At 44.2% G+C, this 23,297-nt stretch overlaps 1 protein-coding gene across 2 annotated transcripts in view; it reads left to right on the top strand.

Moving 5' to 3' along the window:
- The window catches only part of LOC138250072 (parapinopsin-like), a 2,239,710-nt gene that overhangs the window by 474,761 nt on the left and 1,741,652 nt on the right, over nt 1-23,297 (top strand). For both annotated transcript variants that reach the window (XM_069204464.1, XM_069204463.1), the window contains exon 2: nt 942-1,421. In XM_069204464.1, coding sequence (XP_069060565.1) covers nt 1,058-1,421 — 364 coding nt within the window. In that variant the 5' untranslated portion in view covers nt 942-1,057. The remainder of the gene's footprint in view (nt 1-941; nt 1,422-23,297) is intronic.

Genomic DNA, 23,297 nt, shown 5'->3' with positions numbered 1-23,297 from the left:
CGTACAGACAGTCTGCTAAAAGCAAATCAAGAACATTTTGAGAAGGACACTTTGGGGCATATTTATAAGCCCCTAGCGTCACCTTGCGCAACATTAGCAGCATTTTTGTACGCTAATGTAGCCCAACCAGACCAAAAGCATTAAGCCACCTTTTAACCCTTTGAGCTACATTATGCCTGCGCCAGGCATAATGTATTTCAAAGGAGGTGGGGCGAAAAAATGGCGCAAGGAAATCTGTGAGATTTCCTTGCATCATTTTTTATGGCACTTTTAACACCTGCTCAGAGCAGGAGTTAAAAAGGGGCTTCCATTTTTTAGAATAGGCCCCTGTGTCCTCTGCAGGAGTCACACCAACAGTTTGACGCTACTTCTGCAGGGTACATCAATAGCATCACATAGAATTATGCCATTGCCCCTACCTTGAGTCATGGTGCGTCATATTTTACATGCGGCGCACACATGGTGGGGTAGGGGGCTTTAAGGGGCGCAGGGAAAATGGTGCTGCAGTCGGTGCAGCGCCACTTTCCATAAATCTGGCCCTTTGTGTTTTTTGAGAATTTGTAACCGTTAAATGTTGCTGTTTTTTATAAAAAACAGGAAGTAGCAGGGGTCTATAGGAAGAAAGGAGGGTTGAGATGATGTTGTTGGCCAATTTTCTGGTTATGACTAAAGAACAGTTCTGTAAAGATGTGCTCCTAATGTCTACATTTTCATCAAATAATGTTTGCATAACTTTGTGTCAGAATGATTTTCAGTTATTACATCCATAAAGGATAACATCCTCAGATACATATTAGAGATAGGTCATCTGAAAGATGACACCTACCAGAAAATTATCAGCTGCCTTTTCCATTGTGGGAGTCACTATTTAAATTAATTTAATAGTATTTTAAAGTTTGACATTAGTTCATATATATATATATATTTTTTTTTTGTTCTAGATCTGCAGTCATGAAGACAGGATGGTGGATGGTGTCATCAGAATGTTTTTTTGTTATTGAGCCATAACTGAGATGTCTGCCTGCATTGTTAACTTCTCATAAGTGCCCACCTTGCAATGATGTCAGAAATAAGCAGGAACGGGACTTCAAATTTAAGCTTTGAATCATCCCTGTCACATTGGGGCTACGATGACGAGGTTGAAAGGCGTGGATTGTCACGAGCCGGACACACCGTGGTGGCGGTTTTTCTTGGAACCATCCTCGTTTTTGGATTCTTGAACAATTTTGTTGTGCTGATTCTGTTCTGCAAGTTCAAAACTCTGCGCACCCCAGTGAACATGATGCTGCTGAACATCAGTGTCAGTGACATGCTAGTCTGTGTCTCTGGCACCACCCTCAGTTTTGCATCCAGCATCTATGGGCAGTGGATTGGAGGAGAATATGGATGCAGATGGTATGGCTTTGTCAATTCTTGTTTCGGTAAGCTTTCAACTAGACTCTCAATGTGTACCTCAGAAAGCGTTTTTAGGTGATTGGGTAGATTTGTTCCTACTAATCTAGAAATCAAAATTATATTTAAAAAATCTACGAAATAAAAGGAAAGTTTATTATCAACTTTTATGACTGATCGCTTTAATAATGTTTTGTGTACAATTTAGTGTGTGTTTGGTTTAGTGATATAAACACATGCTTTACTTTAGGCCTTACTCATGAAAAAGTCAAAGTGTTGAAACAGAATTACGTCTTTAATTGAACGTATTTTTTTTTATAACTCACAAACATTTCCATTACTTCCTTTAAAGTTGCCTCAGGGCCAGGTTTCCAAGCGTATTACTTTCATGGGCTCATATTGCCCCAGTGCAAACATTTTCCTCATACACCATTAGCGTATGCACTCTTGCTTGGAAGCGATAGTGTATACACAAAGGGCCTGATTACAACTTTGGAGGACGGTGTTAAACCGTCCCAAAAGTGGAGGATATACCACCTACCGTATTACGAGTCCATTATATCCTATGGAACTCGTAATACGGTAGGTGGTATATCCACCACTTTTGGGACGGTTTAACACCGTCCTCCAAAGTTGTAATCAGGCCCAAAATGAGCTTTCAGCCTACCTATTACTTACCATTGGCTAGACTGACTGTCACTCTCATTTATTTACTTCTTATAAGTAAAGGCATGGGTGTTTCACTTCCCTTTTGTATATGTGTTATTTTATTACTAGAGGATGGGCCAAGTATGCATTAAGTTTCCTTCCACTGATACTGCTCCAATTGAGGTACTATTTTTGCCTCCCCTTCACCGTTGCTTTTTCCCGCTCTCCTCCATCATTGCTTGACCGTACCCCCACCACCACCTTGGTCACTGCTGCTTCTTTTTTCATTTATTTTTTTTGCTTTCTAGTTTTATATATAGTGCAAACTTGGCCCAAAGGTACTGGAGCACTTTACATGAACACCAGTTACATTACACAAGGGTGCAATAATTTCGGTAGGCATGGAGACAGTAAGTGATTTTCCCAGAATCACAGGTTGTTAAGTCGATGCCAGGACTCGATCCAGGTTCCCTAACTTCAAAGTCGTCAGTTCTGGCCATTAGCCATTATGCCACAACCTCTCCCCTAAGCACTGCTTCAGGAGAGTGCTGCTTTATTAAACGTATCATTAACATATCATCAAGTTCCTCTTTGCTTTTTCCATAAGTCATGATATCATCCTGAAAATATGTTACATTAGGTATTACATGAAATAACTGATGCATAACTCTTTGAAACACAGCAGATGTTGATACAAACCGGAGAGGCATCCATTGGTTCCTCAAACTATCTTGAAGTGTGATGAAGAAGAGTTTTGACTCTTCATGCAATGCTATCTCATAAAACACTGACAATAGGTTCTGCATGTTAACAACCTTTGCACTTCTCTTTGGCCTAATTTCACCAGTGTTTGGCACAACTGAAACATACTTACCAGATCTACACAAATCCTGATGTTTCTTCATTGACAGGAGAACTTTATGAACTTTACGGACACCCCCTCCTTCACTCTCATTTGATGTGAATATCCTCTTTATAGGCTCAAAGCATCTAATCAGAGCCTCTGTCATTTACTCATAGTCCATCTGCCTCAAAATCCTTCAAATGACGGCTGTCCCTTCCAATAGCATATGCCCATTAAGAGTGCCCAATTAAGGCAGCTGCCTCAGACACCTCATTCAAGGCCTCACAAACTATTCCAAGATATCCTCACTTTTCACACACAAATGCACAACATCTCTTGGAATCTTGACCACAAGCTTTCCGGGCCTGAACTGGATGTACAGTTACTTATCCCAGATAGAGTTGTCATTGCTGCCATGTTAAGGTTCTCTCTGAAGGGTTTCCTTTCCCTCTCCATCTCTCTTTCCTTTTCTTTCTGTTTCTGCTCCAACTCTTGCAGTTTCTCTTATGGGACCCATTCCACTTGTCATCTCAACCTCCACTCCCCTTGTTCTCTGTAAGCTAGTCTTAGTTTTTCTGTCTCAATCTCCCTGGCCTTCTCTTCATCCTCAGCCTTAGCTTTCTGAAGCACTGGCTGCAAACCTAGGGTCCTTGATAGATTCAACACACTCAAGGGATTTATTTCTGGAATTGGTAACAGTGGTATCCTGGAACTTTGAGGTGGTGTATACACATTGGGTATTCTAGAAACTAAAGGTGGTGAATGTCTTGGTAAAACACTGGCAAATGCATGAGAGGACACACTTTGCACTTGTCTGGAATAGATCTGTCCTAAGGGGATCTTTGGCCCTGACTCTACAGCACCTCTTCCAGGGCCCTACCATGTTTCTCTCCCCAGATTCAACAGCAGCTTCATCCCCTTCACCCAGTGTCTCGAACCGGTCCCTAATGAAATTAGCAAGGACCTCTCTGTCGCTGTTTCTAGGAATCCTCTGCCTTCTTTCCCTCCATAAATCCTTCATCTCCTCTATGGACATGGTGCTGAGGTCTATTCCCCACCCTGTGGTTTCCGTTGTCAATGTGTGTTGACTTTGTGAGTGAAAACTCAACTCATTGTACTATCAGCGTAATTTGGAAATGGCCAATGACACACCTGTATCTAAGGCTCGCAAACATTAAGCTCCACACGGATTGCTACCAATTGTCTGAACCCCTTTCAGAGGGCCGGGAGCCAAGCAGGGGTTACTGGGTCCAACCCTGGGGGTCAAGGCATTTTATTCATGATGTGCCATGGCTTGACCTTCTATAGATCCTGAGCAACTGCATCAGGTACCCCTTCAGTACCTGACTCTCACTGTAGCGCAAGTCAGGTAATCCAAGGTTTCTCAGAGGGAGGAACACACAGGGGGTGACAAAGGCTCGCAACTCAAAATACGCACAGCAGCAGCAGTAACTGATTACCCAGTCAAATACCTGCTTTTGTGATAAAATAAGTACTTATCTATATCTACAAAGTAAAATAGTACATTCATAAACAATACACTCAGACCCCTGAAGTCAAGGCACTAGCGTTTCATGGGTGGATTCTTGAGTCCCACTACTCTCAAGTTAGCAATAGTAGTTATCTACCCGTTTTCTATACGCGACATTCAGGTTAAGCCCCACTTGTTGTCCAAGTCTCAGGAGTCCCACTCCAACTGTATTAAAGTGTTCCAGTGCCAAAGCGCTCTCTGGCAAGCAAGTTCCCCCTGAGGCCTATTGGCCCAAAATCAGTCTGACTCACACCAGCAGGATTCGAGGGACCAGGGTCTTTTGGCTTGCTTCTGTGGGCTCTGGAGCTGTGGCTGCTTCACATGTGGCCCAGGCGGGCTGCGATTGGCTGTCCTAGAGTTCCTCACATGAGGTCCTGCATTGTCCAAGGTTCTCGATACTCCTCCAAGCTGGGCAACTTTTTCAGGTTTTCCTCAGGGTAATGAGGGTGGCTTATCATCACACACTGGCTACAGCCCACTCAGTACAGCTGTACTCTTCATGACGGCACCACCTGGCTTATACAGCAGCAACAATTATGGCTCACTTCGCAGCAGCCCTCTTATCCTGCACATAGGTAAGGACCCAATCGGTGCAGCAATGATTATGGCTCACATCACGGCATCCCTCTTATATGACAGAGGGTCACCAACTACCCTTGCACAAGGCCAATGACCCAAATGGCTCATCAACTATCTCCCTTCACCACACTCTAGGGATTCATGCTTCAGTGTTCCACTATGGATCTCACTCCCTCCAACACTCTCTTCTTCCTCACAGGGCACATTGGTCTTTGAAATTCCAGGATCTGGGGCATCTTGTCTTTGATTCCCTGGGTGATGGTCCCTCACCCAGCTAGGTGGTTAGAAGGCCTTGTCCCGCCCCCAATCCTGATCACAGGTAAAAATCTTGCAGAACTTCTCTTCCTCACACAGCCCGACTGGCTGCTTGACAGTTTTTGGAGTATGAATCTCCCCTTCTTACAGTCTATTTCCAGACACCACATTTGATTTAAAGTCTGAATCTTTGAAGTTTATGTTGGGGCTCTGCTTCCTTTTGAAGTACCCCCTCCTCTGTTCTCTCTTTCTCCTGAAATAAGTTTCACACAATGCAGGCCATGGTAGTGACTAGAGGTTCACACCTGGATGTCAGTCACAGTGATATTATGTAGGAAGTTGGCTCTGTATATACTATCTCAAAGTAAGAGATAGTGTGCACAGAGTCCAAGGGTTCCTCTTAGAGGTAAGAAAGTGGCAAAATTAGATAATTCTAATGCTCTATTTTGTGGTAGTGTGGTCGAGCACTAGGCTTATCAGAGGGTAGTGTTAAGCATTTGTTGTACACACACAGGCAATAAATGAGGAACACACACTTAAAGACATAACTCCAAGCCAATAGTTTTTCTATGGAAAAATATATTTTCTGAATTTATTTTTAGAACCACAGGTTCAAGATTTGAGGTAAATACATAAAATGCAAGGTACTCCACATAGGTAAGTTAGGAACTTTGAATTAGAGCAATAGCATACACAGTTTTAGTAAAATTGGCAATAAGCTATTTCAAAAGTGGACACTGCAAAAATCAACAGTTCCTGGGGGAGGTAAGTAATGGTTAGTTTTCAGGTAAGTAAGACACTTAAAAGTCTCAGTTCCTGGGCATAGGCAGCCCACCATTGGGGGTTCAAGGCAACCCCAAAGTTACCACACAAGTAGCTCAGGGCCGGTCAGGTGCAGAGGTCAAAGAGGTGCCCAAAACACATAGGTGCCTATTGAGAACAGGGGTGCTCTGGGTCCAGTCTGCCAGCAGGTATGTACCCGCATCCTCGGAGAGCAGACCAGGAGGGTTTTGTAAAGTACTGGGGGGGACACAAGTAGGCACACAAAACACACCCTCAGCGGCACAGGGGCGGCCGGGTGCAGTGTGCAAAGCAGGCATTGGGTTTTGTGTAGGAAACAATGGAGGGACCTAGGGGTCACTCTAGGGGTGTAGGCAGGGCATGGGGGCTTCTTGGGCCAGCCACCATCTGGGCTAGGCAGAGGGTCACCTGAAGGTCACTCCTGCACTAAAGTTTGGTTCCTTCTGGTCCTGGGGGCTGCGGGTGCAGTGCTTGGTCCAGGCTTCAGGTTCCTTGTTACAGGCAGTCGGGGGGAGCCTCTGGATTCTCTCTGCAAGCATCACTGTGGCGGTCCATGGGTGTCTTCTCGGGCTACCCACGAGGTCGCAGTCACCTGGGAGTCCTTCCTGTAGTGTTGGTTCTCTGGAGCTTGAGCCCGGGGCATCGGGTGCAGAGGGTGAAGTCTCACTCTTCCGGCGGGAGAAGTGAGGTCTTTAAAAGTAGCAAGAAAGTTGCAAAGTTGTTGCTGTTGTTGAGCAGAGCCACTGCTCACTGGAGTTTCTTGGTCCTTTGGTTCAGGGCAGTCCTCTAAGGCTTCAGAGGTCGTTGGTCCCTGTCGGATGCGTTGCTGTTGCAGTTTTCTTTGAGCCAGGAAACAGGCCGTTAGGGCTGGGGCCAAAGCAGTTGTCGTCTCCATCTTCCCCGCATGGCTTTCAGGTCAGCAATCCTTCTTCTTGTTTCATGTTGCAGGAATCTGATTTCCTGGGTTCTGGGTCGCCCCCAAATACTGAATTTAGGGGTGTGTTTAGGTCAGGAGGGCAGTAGCCAATGGCTATTGTCCTGGAGGGTGGCTACACTCTCTTTGTGCCCCCTCCCTGAGGGGAGGGGGCACATCCCTAATCGTAGTGGGGGAATCCTCCAAACTTAAGATGGAGGATTTCTAAAGGCAGTGGTCACCTCAGCTCAGGACACCTTAGGGGCTGTCCTGACTGGTGGGTGACTCCTCCTTGTTTTTCTTATTATCTCCTCTAGCCTTGCCACCAAAAGTGGGGGCAGTGGCCGGAGGGGTGGGCATCTCCACTAGCTAGGATTCCCTGGGGTGCTGTAACAAAAGGGGTGATCCTTTGAGGCTCACTGTCAGGTGTTACAGTTGCTACAGGGGGAGGTGAGAAGCATCTCCACCCAGTACAGGCTTTGTTTCTGGCCACAGAGTGACAAAGGCACTCTCCCCATGTGGCCAGCAACTCATCTGGTTGTGGCAGGCTGGCAGACACTGGTCAGCCTAGCACTAGGAGTCAGACTGGTATTCAGGGGGCATCTCCAAGATGCCCTCTGGGTGCATTTTACAATAAATTCCACACTGGCATCAGTGTGTATTTATTGTGCTTAGAAGTTTGATAACAAACTTCCCAGATTTCAGTGTAGCCATTATGGAACTGTGGAGTTCATGTTTGACAAACACTCAGACCATCTACTCTTTATGGCTACCCAGCACTTACAATGTTTAAGGTTTTGCTTAGACACTGTAGGACCATAGTGCTCATGCACATATGCCCTCACCTGTGGTATAGTGCACCCTGCCTTAGGGCTGTAAGGCCTGCTAGAGGGGTGACTTACCTATGCCACAGGCAGTGTGAGGTTGGCATGGCACTCTGAGGGGAGTGCCATGTCGCCTTAGTCATTTTCTCCCCACCAGCACACACAAGCTTTGAGGCAGTGTGCATGTGCTGAGTGAGGGGTCCCCAGTGTGGCATAAAACATGCTGCTGCCCTTAGATACCTTCCCTGGCATCAGGGCCCTTGGTACCAGGGGTACCATTTACAAGGGACTTATCTGAGTGCCAGGGCTGTGCCACTTGTGGAAGCAAAGGTACAGTTTAGGGAAAGAACACTGGTGCTGGGACCTGGTTTGTAGGGTCCCAACACACTTTCAATCATACTGTCATCAGCAAAAGGCAAAAAGTCAGGGGGTAACCATGCCAAGGAGGCATTTCCTTACACATGTCTATCAAAGTTTTACCCCAGGGTCTCAGGCCTCCTCTTTATGACTCTCTTATCATCATAATCTCCTTTCTCAGAAGTCCATAGGGCCCGTCCTTGTGACCTCCCTCTCTCTGAATCAAGCACCACCATTTGAAGTGTGCTGGAGAGCCTGTCTCTCCCTTTCTCCAGTGTGTCTCACCCAGCTCACAGGAATGCAACAATACACAAATCTGTCTGGAGGGATTCCTCTGCCTCCTCTTGTCATGTCTATCCATGCAGCCCGGAGTCTCCCAAAATGGAGCTCACAATCTTCTGTGTATTGTACCATTCACAGGCATGTAACATACACACACTGCACAGGACTACATCCTTTATGCATTGTACCACTCACAGGGACATGTTCACTCAGCACCTGCATATAATATGCACACACTGCACAGCACTACATTCTTTTTGCAATGTACCATTTACAGGCACACATACATCCAGCACATGTAGATGCAACATGCACTGCCAGCACTACACACTAAACCAATGTAGACCAAAGGTGAGTTAAGCACACAGAAGTGGAAATTTGAATGATTTCACCTGTAGGGCCTACTCTATTGACATGCAAAAAGGGCCTCTTCACTTCTACTGATTCATAAAAGGTACGCTGCCACTATCTTAATCTTTACTTTTTTCAGTGAATATTTGAGAGGGGGTATAACGTAAGCTGAGAATTTATTACCACTCTAAATTATAACATAACTTTATCCTTAGTCTAACAAAAATGAGGTCTTAGTTTAATTCCTTGTCTCCTTTGTTTTCTATGGGGGTGTACTAATGATTGCACATGTCTGGCATTTGACTCACTCCAAGGCTGAGTTGTAGAACACTTAAAGCAGTTTTGACACTGTTACGGCTGTGGTAACTTTTGAAGTGTGTTTTGTAAATTACAATAGTCTTACTTTTTGGTGGATATGTATTTTGTATTTGCATGTCCTTACCAGTGGCGTCCCTTTCTTTAGGGCGGAGGGGCCACGCCCCCGCCCCCCACCTTTTGCCCCTCATGAAGAGTGTCTGTCAGGCTAAACAAAGGCCAGCATGACAGACACTCTTCATTTTCAGCTCAGACAGCCAGGAGCGAGCCATGCGCAATTTGCACAGACTCGTGGCTGCCTGAGCTGAACTTTGCTGGGCTGAGGAGGTCACAGCTCCTAATGGCGTGACCTCCTCGGCTCAGCAAAGGTGCCTCGAGGCCCTCCCCTGGGTGACGAGGAAAGCATCACCCACTGACACTCGCCCTGGGCGCTTCAGGTTTAAGCCCTGAAGCACCCAGGGCGAGTGTCAATCAGTGACACTTCCTCACAGAGTAGGGTGGGGTCAGCAGTCTCACTGACCCCATCCCACTCTGTGACGAGGCTGGGACGGCTGCCTTCCCTCATTGGCTGACATAAGGTCGGCCAATGAGGGAAGGCAGCAGTCCCAACCCTCCTGGGACCTGGAGGCTGAAGGTAAGTGTGTGTGAATGTGTGTGATGTTTTAAATTGAATGTTTGGTGCGCGCATGCATGTTTGAGTGTTATAAGTGTTGTTAATGGATGTGCGTGCGTGATTGTGTGTGAAAGAATAAGTGTGTGTGATCTTTTAAAATGAATGTTTGGTGCATGCGTGCATGCGTACATGTTTGAATGTTGTGAGTGTTGATGGATCTGCATGCGTGCGTGTGTGTAAGAATGAGTGTGTGTGATGTTTTAAAATCAATGTTTGGTGCGTGTGTGCATGTTTGAATGGTATGAGTGTTGTTAATGGATGTGCGTGCGTGCGTATCTGTGTGTGAAAAAATGAGTGTGTGTGTGTGCTTCCCGCCGCCCCCTCCCTCCTAAAGCTGCCGGCCGCCACTGGTCCTTACCAAACCCCTCCCTAATTTCCCCTTCGGCCCACCTAAATTGAGTAATCATTTCCCAGTTGTCACATACACAGTACATTTACCTGTGTGAAGATTTCCATTCTGCATTCTGCAGTAAGCAAGTAGTACTACTGTCATTCTCCTTAATGTATCAAAATATACATTTTTTTAACTGAGCCCCATAGTGTATAGGATTAGAATGGTATGCCCTTAGTAAAATTTTTCAAAAATACATAATTTGTGATGATGCCCCATTTGAGACGGTCAAAATTGTAACTTAATAAGGGTACATGAGTGGTCATTGGGGTTCAGTGTTATGGTATGTAAGGTTAGTTGCTGATAAACCAAGGGGAGAATTTCTCATATATTGTTATTTTCATCCTGGAGCCGAGTTCGATGCGAGATGTTTTAGTTTTAGGCTTGATAGCTATAATAAGAATGCCTAAAAAGTGTGGCGGTTATTGATCTTGGAAAGCAGATTTAGGGGGTGATTCAGACTATGGCGGACGGCGGAGGCCGTCCGCCATAGTACCGCCGCCAAATGACCGCACCGCGGTCAAAAGACCGCGGCGGCCATTCAGACATTTCCTCTGGCCCGGCGGGCGCTCTCCAAAAGAGCGCCCGCCGGCCCAGAGGAAATGCCCCTGCAACGAGGACGCCGGCTCAGAATTGAGCCGGCGTAGTTGCAGGGGTGCGACGGGTGCAGTTGCACCCGTCGCGTATTTCAGTGTCTGCAAGGCAGACACTGAAATACTTAGCGGGGCCCTCTTACGGGGGCAGGGGCCCCCAGGGGCCCCGCGGCACCCCCTACCGCCATCCTGTTCATGGCGGGTTTCCCGCCATGAACAGGATGGCGGTAGGGGCTGTCAGAATCCTCATGGCGGCGGAGCGCGCTCCGCCGCCATGAAGGATTCCCCCGAGCAGCGGTAAGTCAGAATGCTCGTGGGAGCACCGCCAGCCTGTTGGCGGTGCTCCCGTGGTCGGTGGCCCTGGCGGCCACCGGCCGCCAGGGTCAGAATGACCCCCTTAGTATGTTATAGCCTCAATATGGTGCCATGGATTATTTCTCAGTGCAGATCATAAACACAATCATACGATTTCAGATTAGTTGCAAATATCTGCATCCGTATAGCATCATCTTTGGATGACAACACGCTGAGATACAAAAATCACCCTTTGTGCAACCTCAATATGACTGTTAAAACACTTATAGAAGCACATTTAGGAGGAAATGCACATGTAAGTGTATAATCACTAGTGGTGAACATCAATAGGACATCAATAGGAGTGTTGAAACACTTTTAGGTGCAAGAATATACTTAGGTGCAAAATTCCCTTCATGCACAGGAGTGTGGAGAAACATTTCAGTTGAAAAAGTCATCTAGGAACAAAAACAAATTATGAGTAAAATCAACTTGGTGCAATGTTAGATGGCTTGTGGTATCTTATGTAAGTGCCAAGGAAAAACAATCGCAATTCCCAATTCCATCTAGTAAAGACGTTTGAAACAAACCAGGACCATGCAAAAAAAAAGCGCAATGAGTGCAAGCCTGCATGAATAAAGGCCCAAAACAAATGCAAACCTCCCTGAAAGAAAAAGCCTAGAACAATTCTGGATCCTACTAACGATGTCCAAGAGTAGTGAAACTAAATATGCTGATACTTTGCTTCCAAAAGTGTTTCAACTAGTTTTAAGAAAATAGTTCTCTTAAGAAATGGAACATTGGGACAATCTCAAGATGGCTTATGAAACCTAGCCTAACTTCTCGTTTGCTTGTACGTTGACTGAGAGAAATCCTGGAGTAGGGACATAACAAGAAAGAAAAGTGACTTAGAGCTCTGGTTATGAACATGTGAAGAGCATCACAACAAGGGACATATGTAGGAGCCTCTAGCTCCACTGGAGCGTCACGTCACTGACGCTAATCTCTGCTCCATATTTACAAGAAGGTGCAACACCACTTTTTGTGGCACTACGCCTCCTTGTAAATATCGGCCCCCCCAACGCAGTTTTCTGCGTGCAATGGGTGTTGCTGTGCAGACAAAAATTATTTTGTTGAAAAATAATACCTGGCAGATGTTATTGTGTGTTCACATACTTATTTAGATAAGACTAAAGTAATCACTTGTTTATTACACAGATCATGCTGGTTCTAGTGAAGGAATCCTGCTATCCACAATGGGTTCACCATTCACTATATATCCCTGCCTGCGTCTTCTGTTTCTGAGAACAATGCACCTCACAAATTGCAAATGAAGCATTTCCTAAGACATGGTGTAATATATAAATTGGCAATTAGCATGACAGTGAGAGGCAAATACTCCTGGTTTATCAAATACATGACAACACAAGCTCACAATAATGCCTGAAGAGGGCTTACTCAAAACACCCAGTAGCAGAAGGGCGTTTGCCAAAAAACAATTCCGTGGGCCTGATGAGTAAGCTAACTACTTTGTGACTGTTCAAAGTGCAAATGTAATCCAAAATTGTAACCTAAACTCGGATTTTGTGACTAGCCAAAAAGTAGTAAACATACTGTAAAGTGTAAATTACCTTTATGAATCAGGCGCTGTGTGTTTGTCTTCAACAGGTTTTTTAAGGTTGCACCTGGCCTAAATGAAGTATAATATGTGTGCAAATTGGCTCTTAAACTGAAAGAATATGTCACGACTGGCACAGTGAAATTTACATGTATTTATCCAGTCTGCTATATTTTAGGGTGCTGTAATGAGGCGCTGAAGTCTAATGGAAACATTCTGTTGAAGTGCTTTAGCACTTATTCTCTTAAATTGCTGCATTTCTGTACCGGCTTTTCAAGTGTGACTAATGAAATAGAAAATGCTACTTCATATTTTCAACAATATGTGAAGTGGGAGTGCTTGTATTGTAACAGTCTAGTTCGAAAAGCATTTCATAGCATAATGGATTGTTATGTGGCATTAAATATACAAAGTAACACAGTTTGCAATAAATGGCATGGACGACGCACATAGAAAAGTTGCATAGAACTCTACTGTCCTCACTGCGTGGGAAGTTAAACGGTCAAGAGACCTCTTCCTTTGTCCTCCAAATAAAACCAAAAAATCACGTTTAATTACTGCAGATAATGTTTAAAAGAGAATTGAACAAAGCCCTGTAGAATAGTTTTGTATTCTGTGTGGAACCTGCATTTGCAATAGAAAGGCAATTTAGTTTAGGACACAGCTGGAAGCGGGGGTGGCAATCGTTTCGAATTTACAGAAGCCGTATTCAAATCCATGCCAGGGGAAATGTTAATTTTAAAGAAAGATTTATACTATAACTCAAAAAAGTAAATTATAGTTGTAATTATTTGCAATGAAGAAAAGTTACACATTCTAATTCTAAAATATATAGTCATACGAATCATGAAATGTGAATGAGGGAATTCAAACAATTTCTCAATATTTAAATATTTAACATTACGCTTACTTCATGCATCATTGTTGCTTTGAATGCATGAGTTTGTTCATTCTACATGGGCCAGTGATCTAACACAAAATGATGATTCTGCAGCCCCCCACCAGAAAGTGATGAGCCCCTCTGAGTCACCACTACATCACAGATATTCATTGGCCCTGGGCTGAATGGGCAAGCCCCTTGGAGGGCTGGTTGCCCCCTGTGTTACGCCCCTGATGGAGACTCAAATTACAAGTAGACAGGATATATCACGAGGTCCATGGATGTGTTTTGTTGTAGTTGGACTCCCGCTCCTAGGCGAGACTGCTAGTTTAGGGATGACAGCACTTTTGTTTGTAGGTGACTTAGTCACTCATACAACAGTTTGCAACTGTTTGCTCAACCCTCCTGGCTCACAAGCAGTACTTCACAAAAAACCAAACAGTAAAAGGTGATTTCTGGCTGCCTTACGCATGGATTCTAGATTGTGACATCTCAGGGAAGTCGTGGTGGAATGGAAGCTATCCATTTCTCACGTTAGTAATGAGTCTCAATCTCACACAGGCAATGAAGAAGATGCAGGAAAGTTTTTGCAATCTACAGTAAAATGCATGAGCTGCAATGATTAGTATAATGAACAATAAAAAGACCATCATTTTGAAGATGAGAGTTGTAAGTACAAAGACTCCCACCATCTTGCAATAAACATGAGATGTGAAATCCCTAGCATAGAGAACCTAATCTCCAACCTAATGACAGCTAGGTGTGATAAACCTAATCTGCCAGTATCATGTCCATGAGAAGCACCCCCCCAACCTTCATTACCATGGATGAGGTCTCTAGGTCAGACTCTATGGTGACACAAAGGCTGGGTTTTAGCAGCAAGGTGACTTGCAGTGTAGATGGCATCTCGAAGGAATCCCTCTAATGACCTTATGTGTGTGGGATGTATTTATACAGATCATGTAGGACCCCTGACACAGGTATGTTCCTAAACATCTGATAAGAAGGCAGACTTGTGGCAGTAATTATAAAAAAAATCCCCCAAAAAAGTATACATTATGTTCTTGTCACACGGAAGTGAGAAAGGGACTTGATGTGAATACCTGCGTACATCACTTGTTTATGACACTGATAGTGACTCCTTCACAGAGTGGTACTGATAATGCAAATCAAAACATTTCTCTAACTATAAACAATAGCAGCCATCTTAAAAGTAATTATAAAATAAATGGACTAACACAGAGCATGCTAAGTAGGTTAAAAGTCACTAGGTGATAGGGGCACAAGCTTGCAAGCCAAAGGGCTAAGTTAACCTCATGACTCTCAATAAAACTAAATAGGCTTCACTACAGTTTTCTTTCACCTAGAGATTTTCACTGCTTTCGAGGGCCGAATCCCTGGCCAAGAACTCCAAAAGGAACATGCATTGGCAATGCCAATAGGTCTTGCATTTGTGAGAGTTAGAGCTATTGGTGTTGCGCAAGTGACAATGTTTTACTCGTGTTTTGGTTTGGAGTGGAGGTGACGTATGTGGATTGGAGTGGCATTATGTGGGTTGGATTGGAATTGTTAATTGTGAAAGTGTGTGTTGTGGAGTGCATTGGTGTAGTGGAATTATGTGGCATGGTGGATAGATAGGGGGGAAAGCTGCACTGAACAGATAGCCCATATCAGGATGTGTAGACACCAATATATACTGATGTGAAGAGCTCTACTTTTTCAATGGATTGAGGTCATAACAGAGGGGCAGCTTTGCACCAGAAGTGCAATAGGGCTGTGCAAACCTGAAGAAAGGAAAACACATAACTGACAGAGGAACCATCTTCCATATTGGAGTATGGCTGTTATTGTAACCTGCTTTACCTCATTAGAGGGCTGTGAAAGAACATGGATGTAAAAATATGCGTTTGCACCATAGGCATGACAGCACTACAGGTGTAAACTTTGGTGCTTGCTAGTAGAACATCATAATACCTGTGAAGAAACCCCTTGTCATAATATTTACAGTCATTAAGCCCATAACACGGCACCAGTAAACAGTTGCAAGTGTCTGATCACGCATCCCCAATAAAACCAAAGGCTTATTGAAGCACCAAAGTAACGTTTGCCAGTATGTGGGTGCTTTACAGGTCTAACATGTTAGAGTTGCAGAAGAGTCTGGTGGACCCACTTTCAGATCATATAACGTCTCAGCACACAGGCATCTTGAACATCACAACACTATTGGGTATTCAAGCAACCATCCAAGGTTTGTCTGCAGCACTGTAAAACTGCAAAACAGGAGGGCAAGCGTTATATTAGAACTTGATATTTATTATTTCAAAAGATCTATGTTTGCCCCATATTCCATGTGAGCAGCACATGTAGTCCTGTGTTTTGCATTAAGGCACTTTGCTGCCATTAAATGACAATAGGGAACCAACCTACAAGGAGTAAAAAGCAAAGCAAGATGACCTATTAAACACTACTGTGAGGCCTGCTCCATTCATAGGATAGCATTAGTTCTACTCTCATATACTGTTTGAGTGGTAGACCTCTCAATCAAGCCTATTTCCCTTACAGTCTACGAAAGTCCCCCTTTAAAAAGGAGTAGACATTTGCCCCTCCCCCAATGTTATAAGCCACCACCCCTGGTCCAGCTCTGCTTTGTGTAATGTCTACTTTATATGGGAAGGATCTAATAGAAACAGAGAGTGGAAAGGGAAGGCCACAATTAAAGACATCTAAGAAGGGCACCGGGGAGCGGGTTGGTAATAAGAAGCCACCTATTATCTCTAATGATTATCTTAGTCAGTTCGACAATCATTTCAATGATATAAGGCAATTATGCTCCTTGGTTTTTAAAAAAAGTGGAATCTTTAGAAGGAAAACTTAATGCCCTATTAGTAGCAAGGAAAATGCCAGCCAAGCCACCACTACCGAGGGGAAAATCCCAGTCTGACTCTGCTGAGCCTACATATCCAGTAGACCCAGTTGTTTGTTTAGATCGAAGAGGAAGATTAAATCATGTGCAGGACCCTATTTCAAGGACTTTGAGTCCTGTAATTATAGGTCATTTCATAACTTTACCACATCTGCAGAGGGTGGACAAGTATGTGGCCTTTAAGGGCCTGACACAGGTTTCCCCCACTGTGTCTTTAAGTGCCCAAGCTTCTTATTCGAGGATTTCGTTGGCATGTGCCCCGAATATCTTAATTTTGGAAAATGCTCTTATATTAGGTTCGTCACATTTTGAGTCCCACACTTCACTGTTAAACAAAGTTATGCATTGGGTCGGAAAGCATTTGGGGTGGAGGACAGACCGCTCCAGAGAAATTCTAACTGTGGGGAGGATTCCATGGGTTGGCATACCTACCAATGCATCACAAGGGGACTGCATAATTATAAATGTTAGGAACACACAGTTAGTTAATACTTTGTACCATAATTTTTTAACTCCAGTGTTAGATCTAGGATCTATTAGACCATAATGACTAACAGATTTTATTAGTATTTCCTTGCAGGCCCAGCTGCCCTGTCTCATTGACCTAGATAAACAGAAACCTTGTTACCCTTGCAAGTCAGGTTACCCCCTATCCAAGCAAGGACCCTCACTCTAGTCAGGGTAAAGGAAAATATCCCTCAGCTAACCCCCACTCATCCCCTTGGTAGCTTGGCACGAGCAGGCAGGCTTAACTTCAGAGTCTAGGTGTAAAGTATTTGTACCAACACACACAGTAACTTAATGAAAACACTACAATAGGACACAACACAGGTTTAGAAAAATAGGAAATATTTATCTAAACAAAACAACAAAAGTCAAATTATTAATTTTAAAAGCAAAAGAGTCTTAAATCCTTTTGTAAACAGTAAAAACACAGTTTGAGCATTGAAAAGTACCTGGGTAGTGTCAAAATAACACACTGGGCGAGTGTGTGTCAAAAAAGGTTAAGAGATTTCTCATCCGCAAGCGAGACCATGCGTTGTCACTCCTACTTCAGTCGGGTCGGCGTGCATCGGTTTTCCTCTCCTTAGCAGAGTGATGCGTCTATCCGGGCAGCACTCGGGTCCAGGCAGGCATTGCATTTTTTTCCGCGCCCAGCAAGGTTTGCATCAAAAATCTTGCTGCACGGTATTAGCAAAACCATGCTGTGTGGGTTGCGATGTTACCAGCCTCTGCTAGCGGCGTCGTTTCTCCTTTCGCTTGAGTCGATCTTCCAGCTGCGCTGCAGACGGTGCATCGATTTGAGCCGCTGAGCCGGCAGCATGTCGTTTCTTCAGCTGCGTCTTGAAGGTTGCGTCAGAGATTTCACTGCACGGCGGTCGATGCGTGGATTTTCAATCTTGGTCTGCCAGCTTCACTTGTCAAGGCCCCAGGAACTGGATAGAGCACCATTTGGCAGGGCAGGAGTCTCAGCAGAGAGTCCAAGTGCTGGCAGGGGAAGTCTTTGATAGACCCGAAACTTCAACAACAGGAAGCAAGCTTGGGACAAGCCCCTGGAGATTTCTTCCCAAGCAGAAATGCACAACAAAGTCCAGTCTTTGTTCCATTTCACCAGGCAGAAGCAGCAACTGCAGGATAGCTCCACAAAGCACAGTCACAGGCAGGGCAGAACTTCTCCTTAGTTATTCATCTCTTCTCTGGGCAGAGGTTCCTCTTGATTTCCAGAAGTGATCTCAAGTCTGTGATTTTGGGTGCCCTTCTTATACCCATTTTGGCCTTTGAAGTAGGCTTACTTCAAAGGAAAGTCTCTCTTGTTTGTGAAATCCTGCCTTGCCTAGGCCAGGCCCCAGACACACACCAGAGGGTTGGAAACTGCATTGTGTGAGTGACCACTCCTCCCCTCCCTCCTAGCACAGATGGCTCATCACAATATGCAGGCTACACCCCAGCTCCCCTTGTGTCACTGTTGAGAGAGAGGTGCAAACAGCCCAACTGTCGAACTGACCCAGACAAGGAATCCACAAACAGGCACAGAATAGTTTAAGCAAGAAAATGCTCACTTTCTAAAAGTGGCATTTTTCAAACACACAATCTTAAAATCAACTTTACTAAAAGATGTAGGCCCATATTTATACTTTTTGACGCTAAACTGCGCTAACGCAGTTTAGCGTCAAAAAATTTAGCGCCGTCTAACGCCATTCTGAAGCGCCATGCGGGCGCCGTATTTATGGAATGGCGTTAGCCGGCGCAAGCAGACCGGCGCTGCCTGGTTTGCGTGGAAAAAAACCACGTAGACCAGGCAGCGCCGGCGTTGGGAAAAAATGACGTTAGGGCGTCTTAAAATGGGGCAAGTCAGGTTGAGGCAAAAAAATCGCCTCAAACCCGATTTGCGCCATTTTTTTACGACGCCCAGGCGCCATTTCATGACTCCTGTCTTAGTAAAGACAGGAGTCATGCCCCCTTGCCCAATGGCCATGCCCTATGCCACCCAAAAAAAAGTAAAAAAATATAAAAAATAATACTTACCTGAACTTACCTGAATGTCCCTGGGGTGGGTCCCTCCATCCTTGGGTGTCCTCCTGGGGTGGGCAGGGGTGGCAGGGGGGGTCCCTGGGGGCAGGGGAGGGCACCTGTGGGCTCATTTTGAGCCCACAGGCCCCTTAACGCCTACCCTGACCCAGGCGTTAAATAGTGGCGCAAATGCGGGGTTTTTTGACCCGCCAACTCCCGGGCGTGATTTTTGCCCGGGAGTATAAATACGACGCCGTCATTTTTTTAGACGGGAACGCCTTCCTTGCATCTCATTAACGCAAGGAAGGCGTTCACGCAAAAAAATGACGCTATTTGCCAATACTTTGGCGCTAGACGCGTCTAACGCCAAAGTATAAATATGGCGTTAGTTTTGCGCCGAATTTGCGTCGAAAAAAACGACGCAAATTCGGCGCAAACGGAGTATAAATACGGGCCGTATTTCGCTAACTGCATGGACACTTTTAATGATTCCTTAATATATCTTGTTGTGATGTGGTGGGTATTTGCTGATGATTGTGTTCGGTCTGGGTGGGTGAAGGTGAAGTTTCTTATTCTGTTATATGGTGTTTCTTTTCCTTTTTATTTTCCACATCACGATAACTAGGTATACTACACTCTCTGGCCTCGATGTAATAAAAAGGGTGGGGGAAGCTTCATAGCCACTGCCTACATGCGACGGATACCCTACTCTAGCCTTATGGTAAACCTTCTTACTTAGAATGTGCGGGTTTTGACAATCCTTGTAAAGCTCAACAATTGCTTGCCTACCTTCACTGTCATCAGATTTATGTGGCTCTCCTGCAGGAGGCACACTGCTCACCCATTGGCTCGCCCACTTTTGTGAAAACTAGGGTGTTCGCAGGTACTTTTCCTTGTACCCTACCTATGTCCAGAGGGTGGTTATTTTGGTTAGAAATTCTATACACCTCACCACAATAAGAGATACTCTCAAAGACACTATGGGTAGGCTGGTGGCGGTTGTGCTAAGCTAGATGGGTATTGTCTACTCATTGTTAAGATAAGTGGCCCAAGGGTGGATAATTCTGAGTTTTCAATGACCTCCCCTGCCTTTGCAGCAAGTACAGGGACTGGCCTACAATCTGGGGAGGTGACTTTAATACAACCTGGCAAATTTGCAGGAGACATTGACTGAGTTTCACAAGGAGGCTGCAAGAGAGGTCCTCTGCTTTGGCGGACATTCCTGCATGTGGCACTTTGAGGAGGGGCATCGCCCAGGCAGAACACCTACCTGGATCACTCACGGCTCAAAATCTTTAGAGAGAAAAGCCGTTGCTTGCAAAGAGGATGGAACATTTACGGATCTAGCTCAGATCCTTTTGGTTTCCTACCAGTACTACAAAGATTTTTATATCTCCTCCACTCATCATACTGTGGCAGATACTTACTGTTATTTTGATCTTATTGCATTAGCTTGGCTGGATTAACCTATCAGGGAAATACTAAGGGGCATATTTATACTCTGTTTGCACCGAATTAGTGTCATTTTTTTTTACTCTAATTCGGTGCAAAACTAACTCCATATTTATACTTTGGTGCTAGACCCCTCTAGCACCAAATTTATGGAGTTAAAGTCATTTTTTGAAAGTGGAGACCTACTTTGCCTTAATGAGATGCAAGGTAGGCGTTCCCGTGCAAAAAATGACTCTATGGCCTTAACGCCATATTTAGGGACATATTTATACTCATTTTTTTTTACTCTAATTCGGTGCAAAACTAACTCCATATTTATACTTTGGTGCTAGAGCCATCTAGCACCAAGGCCCTGATTTGAACTTTTTTTGCATTGCATTAACGTCATTTTATGATGCAAAAGTGGGTCAAACTTACAAAATATTGGCCCTTATTTATACTTTTTGCTGCAAAACTGCACTAACTCAGTTTTGCACCAAAAAGTTTAGCACCGGCTTGCACCATTTCTGTGCACCAGCTGGGCACCATATTTATGGAATGGTGCAAGCCGGTGCAAAGGGTAGGCTAGAGTTTAAAAAAATGACTTTAGTCGGGTGGGGCTGGCAGTATAGAAGAAGAGGGTTTAGCACCAAAAAATGGCTTTAGGCAGGTTAGAGTAAAAAAAAATGACTCTAACCAGATTAGCGTAATTTTATGGTGCTAAACCTACCATGCCACATGACTCCTGCCTTAGAAAAGGCAGGAGTCATGCCTACCACCCCAGTGGCCAGCACAGAGGACAGGGGTCACCTGGGCATGGCCATTGCACCCTGTGCCATGTATGGGGGCCCATTTCAGGGCCCCCTATGGCACTTTCAAAAATAAAATGCACTTACCTGTACTTACCTGGGATGGGGTCCCCCATCCTCGCAGTCCCTCTAGTGTGGGTGGGGGTGCCCCTAGGGCCTAGGGAGGGCACCTCTGGGCGTATTCCATGGTGTTCCACCATGGAAATAGGGCCACAGGTCCCCTAACGCCTGCCCTGACCCTGGTCTTAAAAAATGGGGCAAAGCAAGCTTTGCCCCATTTTTTGACCCCTCCTCCCTCCCTTGCACAATTTTTACATGGGAGTATAAATATGGTGTTAAGGCCATAGAGTCAATTTCTTTGCAAGGGAACGCCTACCTTGCATCTCATTAAGGCAAAGTAGGTCTCCACTTTCAAAAAATGACTTTAACTCCATAAATTTGGTGCTAGACGGGTCTAGCACCAAAGTATAAATATGAAGTTAGTTTTGCACTGAATTAGAGTAAAAAAAAAAAAATACGCTAATTCAGTGCAAACAGAGTGTAAATATGCCCCTTAGCGTCAAAAAATGATGCTAATCTGGTCAGAATCATTTATTTTGACTCAAAACTGCCTAACGTCATTTTTTTTTTAAGCTAGCCTACCCTTTGCACCGGCTTGCACCATTCCATAAATATGGTGCCCAGCTGGTGCTAAAAAATGGTGCAAGCCGATGTAAAACTTTTTGGGTCAAAACTGCCTTAGTGCAGTTTTGCACCAAAAAGTATAAATAAGGCCCCAAATTCTTCAATTTGCTTTAATGGAGGTGATGGCCTCCCAGTGGATTTTTATAGAGCATATATCTACTGTTGCTTTTGAGGTAAGACCAAGATGGCATAAAGGTGGCTTTATTCAGTATTGCCACATAGGACAAAAATCTTTGGAGTCAAGCAGTAAAGTGAATTCTAAGTGAATCCATCACTTTTTTACTAACTGCCTTAATCTAATATTTTAATGTGGTTGTGGAGCATTTTGATAATTGTGGGAAAACAGCCAAGGGACCCGTATCCCAAAAGGCAGCAACAAGAATTTGCGAGAAACACCATTGGGGAAAGTGTTACTTCTTAATCCCCATTCCATTGTGTCACTCATGTGCAAGTGGTGGATCCTCTGGCACAGTTGAGTATATTGAAACAAGAAACTAATGTGACATGTCATAAGACACTGATTGCCAGATCCTTCTGTTCATGGACTCCTACTCCAACATTCCTTGTCACCCCACTCTTAATCCTGACTGATATAGATGATTTGATCCTGAGAGCTGGATAGTTTTTTTGATTATGCTGTGTGCATGTAACACGTTGACAGTGGATGTTTAGCTCTTTAGTGAATCATGGGTGAGACTAAAAGATCAACATCTGGGATATGGTAGACCAAATATGACCTTTAAAAAAACTCAGAGGTGGAGTTGATGCAGACATCAGACATTAATGCACAGAGTATAGGGTAGGACTAGAGTAAATAAGATTGGCAGTAGATATCATGCAAGTCATGCAAACTCTACAGACTATTTATATACTCCGATAAGCTTAGTCATCTAATTTGAAGGTGTGCAAAGTTCCTATAATTTTCTTTTGTATAATTAAGTACATTGCAGAAAAATGACACAAAATTATATGAAATTAGGCAAAATGTGAATCTGCCATTAAGCACAACATTTTTATGAAATGCAAATCTGGCATTTAGAACTATATTCTAGTATGAAATGCGTCCTCATTTTCATTTTGAACACAAGGATGCATTTGACCATAACCAATTAAAACACAAGTGCTGTACCTGTGTTTCAGTTATTGAATTTTTATCTAAACAGACTTGAAATTGCGCAATGTAGCAAAATGCTATGATAATGGGAATTTCACAAAACAAGTGTGATGTAAAATGCCAGAAATTATGTGAGATTACAACTGCATAACAAAAATTATTCTCTAGGCCAAAAAATTACATATGAATCTTGCCACTGGTGGTCTCTGAGGCAGAATGTTGGCTGTCTGGATTAGAAGTCGTGGTGTGCACACAAACATTAAAAATACTCAATAGTCAACAAC

The sequence above is a fragment of the Pleurodeles waltl genome, chromosome 8 (genome assembly GCF_031143425.1).
Source record: "Pleurodeles waltl isolate 20211129_DDA chromosome 8, aPleWal1.hap1.20221129, whole genome shotgun sequence".
NCBI lineage: Eukaryota > Metazoa > Chordata > Amphibia > Caudata > Salamandridae > Pleurodeles > Pleurodeles waltl.
This window is presented reverse-complemented; position numbering and strand designations above follow the sequence as displayed.